Source organism: Echinops telfairi, unplaced genomic scaffold (assembly GCF_000313985.2).
Source record: "Echinops telfairi isolate 266 unplaced genomic scaffold, ASM31398v2 ScPeMD7_7;HRSCAF=31, whole genome shotgun sequence".
Lineage (NCBI taxonomy): Eukaryota > Metazoa > Chordata > Mammalia > Afrosoricida > Tenrecidae > Echinops > Echinops telfairi.
This window is the reverse complement of record NW_022103904.1, coordinates 8,281,730-8,289,391: the sequence shown is the minus strand read 5'-3', so window position 1 is coordinate 8,289,391 and position 7,662 is coordinate 8,281,730. Positions and strand designations below refer to the sequence as shown.

The window sequence follows — 7,662 nt, the reverse complement described above, 5'->3', positions numbered from 1 at the left end:
GTGTGTGTGTGTGTGTGTGTGTGTGTGTGTGTGTGTGTGTGTGTGTTTCTTCTGAAAAGTCAGAGCCGAGACCCTTGCCCAGTGCCTAACGAGCCTTTAACATTGAGGAGCACCTCCACAATCTGTAATCTTTCGCCCCCCATTTGGCAGATGGAGACAAGAGACAATGGGCGCGCAGAGAGGACTGGCTTGCTTTTCCGATGCCCCATGCAGTCCCTTTACTGAGTTCCTCCAAATTGAGCTGCCTTTCGTTTGGCTCCCAACATATGGCGGCCCCCAAGCACAGTAGAATAAAATGCTGCGTGGTAACCACGTCATGTCGCCGGTTGGCCGTGGGTTGGACCGTTGCGATCCACGGAGTGTTCATTGGCCGAGTTTTAGAAGTGGGTTTCCAGGCCTTGCCTCCTGGTCTGTCTTAGTCTAACAGCTTTGCCTGACACCTGTTCAGCATCATAGAAGCACATAAGTCTCCTCTGAGGGAGGGGTGGTAGCCAGGCAAACCGTGGGGTGGCTAGAAATCACACCAGGCAAGAGTTTTACCACTGCACAACCAACCAGCATCTCCACTTGCTACCTAGGAAGTATAGGCAGACAGTAAGCAAGAGGCTATTTACTTCGGAAATATCCTCACTAAAACTGCAAATGTATAACAGGAGATGTTTCACACAGAGTTTTCGAAGACCCAAGGTCAGTCCTTTCTTGCGCTCACCTCCCGCTTCCTTGATAAGCGAGTAACACTGTCCCGTTTTGTCTCTTTGTTTTTCCAAATGCCAGCATATAAATAATGACCATATCCACGGGGAGAAGAAGGAGTTCGTGTGCCGGTGGCTGGATTGCTCCCGGGAGCAGAAACCCTTCAAAGCCCAGTACATGCTGGTGGTGCACATGAGAAGGCACACAGGAGAGAAGCCTCACAAATGCACTGTGAGTGCCCACAGGGGAAGCCACTAATGGGTGGAGGGGGCTCAGGTTGCACAAACAGGCGTCCAAACTCACCCCGTTGGGGCTTTAGCATCTCCTGAGGGGTGTCCAGGCAGGCAGGCTAGACAGCACGGGAGAGGAGGGGAAGAAGGGTTGAGCGGTACACACCTGGTTTCTGAGAGAGGGTTTGTACATGAAGAAGGCGGGAGCCGGAGAGTCGCGATTAGAAGAATTTTAGGGGATGTTGGAAGTTTTCTTTGTCTGCTCTGTTCAACCCTGTAGGCACTGGCCACATGTGAGCACTTGAACTAAGGCTCCTCCAACCTCAGAAGTAATTTCTGGCATTCAATTTAAATTTAATGAATTTCCATGTCAATGTAAATAGCCCCATGTGGCTAGTAGCTGTGAAGCTGGACAGCACAGCTTTGAGGGGGGCAGGCAGGTGGCAGTAGGGACGACTGGCATTGCAAATAAGAACACAGCCACCCTACGCATTGCTAATGACACCCATGAACTTGGAAGGCTCGGAAGGTGCCAGCTTCCTAGTTAGAAAGTGTAAGTTGGCATTTGGACAAAGCTAATCTCTGTAGCTGGTTTTAGCATTTCCCCCTGTTTTTTCTCTCGGGCCCCCACGGTGTGGTACAGACTGTTTACTGTAGCCTGGGGTTCCTGCAGGTTTAAGCCTTCCTCGACTGAGTGGCATTGGGCATCCCTTAGCCCCTGGTACTTTACATCTTAAAGGCCCTTCCCAAGCCTGATCAAATTCCATGTCTTTGTATGGCCACAAAGCCCTATTAATGAACTTTGTGCTGAATCCGAAATCAGTGGGAATTCGAGGAGATCCATGAGCAGATAATGAAGCCCATTGTCCACGTTGAGCGGTCCATTAAAAAAAAAGAATTCAAACACTTCAGGACTTTCACCAGCCCTGAAAGTGCTCTATCTTGAATGGCACAGAGCCACAGCTGAATCCCAATAAATGCAGTGTAGTGGACTTTTGTTATTTGGTTTTGGAAAGCTGCTGACCCTCGAAACATCGGTTTTTCATCTGTTTTCAGGGGGTTTAGGCATAATCTGCTATTGTGCGGCGTAACCCCCCTCTACCTGTTGTCCGCAGTTTGAAGGTTGTACAAAGGCCTACTCGAGACTGGAGAACTTGAAAACCCATCTGAGGTCGCACACTGGCGAGAAACCGTACGTCTGTGAGCACGAAGGCTGCAACAAGGCCTTCTCCAATGCCTCCGACCGCGCCAAGCACCAAAACAGAACGCACTCCAACGAGGTAAGGGCTCCGCCGCGCAAAGAGCGCTCGGCTGGGAACCAAGGGCCCTCAAGGGGAATGTCAAGAGGAAGGCAGCACCCCGTTGGGGTTTTATTTTCTCCAGGCCATTTCCAGCATGAGTGCGTCCTGAAATTCCAGGGGCGGGCTCAGTGCTTCAGGAGTAAGGTGGAGAAAAGACGCTGATCATGAAAGGAATGCCTCTGGAGAGGGACCTTCTGGAACACACACACACACACCCCCGCAAGCGTGGTGTGGGGTTGCTGGGAACCTCCACCTACCGGTCAGCCAGTCGGGGTGTTTAGTTTAGATTTCCCTCTGAGGAGCAGGCACCCACACTGAGAGGATCCTCTAAACACAGAGGATGGATTCAGAAGCAATTATGTTGACAGCTGACAGCTAGCTCACTGTGAAGACAGCCACCACTTGTTTTCTCCAGGTGGTATCTTCAAATGCACTCTAGACCCCACCACCACCACCTAGTCCCCACCCCATCGCCCCCAGCCCCCCAAAAAAGACTTACACAGATGCATCAGCCTTGGCTCAATAGAATTTCCAGACACCTGAAGTTCCCCGTGCTCTTGGGAGACAGTCTCAGAAACCCGGAATGGTTTCTAGTCAGTTATATAAGGTAATATATTATTAGGTTAAGACTTCACGGCCGGGGCTGGTTTCCTGCGGTGTTGCTGCTTATTGCTGTTGTTGTTGTCGTCGTCTGGTACTGTCATTATTCCAGGGCCCAGGGAAACACAGGGATGGAAGTGATTTTGAGCTGTCATTTGCTTGCATTGCGCTAGTTCATGCCAAGTGTTGGTGGCAGCAAAGCCTGGGCACCACGCTTTGTGACTGTGTGCATGTGTTTCGAGGCACACGAGCAGGCATGCACTCGTAGCTGTTGTTTTTCTTGGAAAGCTAGGGTTGGTGAATCCTCGCAGCCTCATTGCACCTCTGACTAGGTCCTCCATGCATACGCAACAGAACAAGTAGCCTTTTCAGCATGGATGCTGGCCTAGCTCCCTGCTTCCTCTCGTCCCCATCCACACACACGAGGCCCCTGCACCCAGGTGTGCCTGCTGGCGGAGCGCCCTGGCCCTGCAGTGCAGTGAACAAGCGCAAGGCCAAGAGCAGACTGCTGTAAGGTAATAGCGCTAATCACTGGAGCTATTCTCCTCTCCCTAATGCATAGAATGCGATGTGCTCATTTCATTATATATATGCGGCAAATCGCACGAGCTCCTGAATAGAAGTAATTCGTCGTTAATGGGAATCGATTCTACCCAAAGGCATCTCAAGTTTGGAGGTACAGTCTCTCAGGATAATTTTAGGAGCTTTGCCTCTGTGCATTAGGGCATTTCAGCATTTTTAGGTAGCATTCAATCGTTCTGGGGCTTTTAGTGAAAAAGCATCTCTTAGACCTATATATTCTAAAAGACTGGACATCTTTTTTAATGTAATGGGTATGCTTTACTTGTCATGACTTTCATCAGTATTGCTTACCTAATAGCTCATACATAGGTAGATGAGGGTAAGTCAAAAAGTGTTGCTACGAACTTCAAGAAACTTCATTGAAACAAACATTCTCGAAATGTAAAGCTTCTCCTTCCCAGTCTGTCCTTCCGCTAGCTCGGTGTCCTTCTGAAGGCAGTGACTCCCTCATTGTAACCCTTCTCCGGAGAACTGTCTGCTCTTCCGTTCCATTTACACCAGGTCCAAATGGCAGTTTGGTCATCCTTGGGCAACTCAGATCATGCTCCCTTTAAATGTCCATTGAGTTTCAGGAGCAACAAGAAACCTGGAGGGTAAGAGACAGGATGTCGGTTGGATGGGATAAGGGTTCTTAGGGAAATTCTTAGAGCATACTCTTACAAGGGCAAGTGTATTGTTCCAAAACCACACTCGGTGCCATTGAGTCCAGGCTGACTCCTAACAATGTCCTGTGGGTTCCCGAGACTGGAGCAGTTCGTGGGAGCCCAGTCTGTCACCCGTAGAGCTGCCGGGGGTGTCAAACTGCCAACCTTGTCGATTGCAGCCCAATGCCTCCCCCCTAGACCACTAGCGCCCCTTCGTGTATTCTTAGGAAGGGTAATTTTCATTTACTTTTTAAATCATTATGATTATTATTTTCTCAGCACAACTTTTCTGGGGTTTCTTTTCTCACTAGTACAGCATTCACTGTTCTTAAAACTTCTTCATGATAAGCTTCCGAGAGCATCGTGTGCCATTCAAACAGTCAGGATTATCTCTCTGGAGCCATCCCCCAACCCCAACCCCCAACCCCATCTCTCTGCCTTGAATTTTACTGGCCCAACAGATCTCCTTAGAAGCCACTGGCTTGACCAGACGTTTATTAGAAGGACACGGAAAAGTGCCCTAATGGACAGAAAACTTGTGTGCAGCCATCAGAAACAGGTGTTTGTTTAGAATGAAACCACCCGGATGGGCTGGCACCCCAGTGGCAAGGCTTTCTGACTTGCCCTCGTAAATGTGTGTCACATACCCGTATGTGTGGGCATGTTCTCTCTCAAGGTAAGGAAACGAAGTCATAATTATGCTGGTGGCCATGAAAAAAAAAGGCCCGCAGTTCTGGGAGTTCAAATATTTAGCTCTGAGTCTCCGTAGTATTTCTGATAACCCCACCTTGACCACTGACCCACATAGGAAATTGAATTAGCAAGGGAAAGGAGGCAACCAGAAACCCTCATCCCCACACACTGGATGGGATAGGACAGGGCTCCCCGCCTTTGAGAATCAGGAAGGCCCTTGGATAGCGTGAGCCTTGAGCATGTCCTACACTGCTCAGTGGAGAGAGCACAGAGCCAGTTGTTGGGATTCTTACATGTGAATAACACATTTTAACGGGACAGAGTGACAGTAGATCTGAGGGCCAGGACAGCCCCAAGAAATTCCTTCATACCATCTCTCCAAAAATGTATCCAGCTTTCTTCTGCTTAGGCTGTAGGCGCCCTGTGAGAGCCTTCCTTCGTCCTCGCCCCCACCAGCAGCGCCACTCAGTAGTATCCGGAAAGGCTCGCGTCTCCAAAGGCACATTGGCAATTTATGTGTTGGAGCTCACTCTGTGTCTTCTCTCCAATTCCACTGAGTACCGAGCAGTGTTCAAATGGCCTGTGTATTAGACACTTAGTTCGTGGAGGTCTGTCAACACCCCCAAGTGCAAGGAAGGGACTTTGCAATGAGACACCCCGAAGGGCCGTCAGGCTGGGCATCCACGTGAGTAACGGTATGTTTTTTCCTCCTCGTGGAATGGGCAGAAACCGTACGTGTGCAAGATCCCAGGCTGCACGAAGCGCTACACCGACCCCAGCTCCCTCCGGAAACACGTGAAGACAGTTCACGGCCCAGAGGCCCACGTCACCAAGAAGCAGCGTGGAGACATACACCCTCGGCCCCCGCCGCCGCGTGACTTTGGCAGCCACCCCCAGGCCAGGTCGCCCGGCCGGCAGACTCAGGGAGCCCCCGGGGAGCAGAAGGGCATCAGCAACACTACCTCAAAGCGCGAAGAATGCCTCCAAGTGAAAGCGGTCAAGGCCGAGAAGCCCATGGTATGTCCTTCAGTGTCCCTCTGGTTTCCGAAGCTGGCCGGGGCGTTTAGAGCAAAGGGGTCATAGTTTGGGGAGCGTAGACTTCCCCCCCATCGTTACTGCACCAGGTGGTATCTGATACCAAGAGGCCGTAGATCTAATCAATGACACGATGGCTCGTTTGAAATTGATCTTTGTAGAATAAATCAGATCAGAAAAGAGTTTCCATATTTCCTACCAGATTTTTAAAGCCACTTACAGCCCTACCCCGTCGTGGTCGGGTGATGAGCACACCTGTCTTTCGTTTCAGAGTGCCTCTAACCGAGGGGAATTGCTTAGTCTTTCTGTCTTGTTTACTGTGATGCCCCCAAGATAATAAGGCATGGCCCCTGTTGTTTGGGATGTCACCATCTAGGGACGAATAGGCAGACCGATCCTCCCCTCCCCCTTACACACACACACACACACACACACACACAAGCTGGTCCACCACAGTGTGATGAGGGCTTTGATATGAGGAACCTGGTGGCACATGGTGTTTCTATGTCAGGCTGCCAACCAAGAAGTAAGGTCAGCAGTTCAAAACCACCTGCCACTCAGAGAAAGATAAAGCTCTCTACTCCTGGACAGAGTGAGAGCCTTGGGAAAACCCAGGGGCAGTTTGCTGTGTCCTATAGGGTCACTAGGAGTCAGAATCAAGTTGATGGCAGTGAGTGGGCATACAGAAGGGTCAAGAGCGAGCTAACCTTGCACATGGTCAGCTGGAATGCAGGGGGGTGGGGGGGCGGAGGGGAGTGGTGGCAGCACTCAAGTTCAGCGCTGAGAGGGGCTGGCGTATGCATGGGAGCAGACCATGTCCTGACACCAGTCAGAGCCATGACCCAAGCAGGACTATAGGAGACCCGGGGAAAGAGTAAGGTCATCAGAGATGGGAAGGGCCTGAAGGGGGCAGCGGGCGGCAAGATGATATCTTAGAAAAGGCTACTCCAAAGGCCGTTTAGAGAATGACTGGGAGACTTGGATCCATTTCTATGGTTTCCAGGTTGTGGCTAAAGGATGTAGAGAGGAAGTGAACAATTTTCATAGGTTAAAAAAAATCCTTATGATTTAGTGACTGAGAAGACAAGCATATATTCCACTCTCTTTGCTTCTTTTCACTTTCCGTGATCAGCATACTATGTATGCTATAAAACTCCTAAGCGGTGTTTGCTGCTGGCCCTGTGTACAGTGGGATGAAGGCCCCCTGGTGTATAAAGGGTTAAGTAGGGGCTGTGGTTTGAGCCTACCAGCTACTCTGAGAGTGAGATAGGGCTTGTACGCTGCTTTAAGAATGTATTGTCTCAGACCCCCCACCCTCAGCAGCTCTAGTCTGTGTGTAGGAGTACTCGTGACTGGACAGCAGTATGGAGGCATTCCAGATGCATGGACTGTCTGTCTGTCTGAGGCATCAAGGAGAATATCTCAGGTAGAAGTTGCAGGAAGATGCCTAGACAGGAAGATTCCGACTCCGTTTAAGGAACTTTCCTAGAATGGAGCACAGTGCAGCCTGCTGGGTCCCTGTGACATCGTGAACAGCGCCCCCTGCAGCAGGCTGTGGCCGTGGGAAAGAGTGAGGATGTGCTGCCAACACGGACAGGGCAGGTGACCCTTGAGGGGTCTAACTGAGTTTGTCTGTGAATTCTTCTAACATGTCTTCGAAGATGACAGTAAGTCTGGTCTGCCTGAAACAATGTAAGGAAGAGCTCTAGGTATCCATATAATACATGTCAGATATTTAGGTAGTTCACCATTTTGCAGAAAGGAATTGTATTTTCTTTTTTTTAAAGCACTTGAGGACTTTGGTAACTTCACAGAAAAGTGCCATTATCTTTTAATTTCATGTTTCCCAACGCTGTTCTCTCTCTCTCTCTCTCTCTCTCTCTC

General features: G+C 50.0%; 1 protein-coding gene across 1 annotated transcript in view; it reads left to right on the top strand.

Moving 5' to 3' along the window:
* GLI3 (GLI family zinc finger 3) overlaps positions 1–7,662 on the top strand; it is a 324,180-nt gene that overhangs the window by 308,728 nt on the left and 7,790 nt on the right. The window contains exons 10-12 of the mRNA XM_045286286.1: positions 775–924; positions 2,039–2,203; positions 5,470–5,760. Coding sequence (XP_045142221.1) covers positions 775–924; positions 2,039–2,203; positions 5,470–5,760 — 606 coding nt within the window. The remainder of the gene's footprint in view (positions 1–774; positions 925–2,038; positions 2,204–5,469; positions 5,761–7,662) is intronic.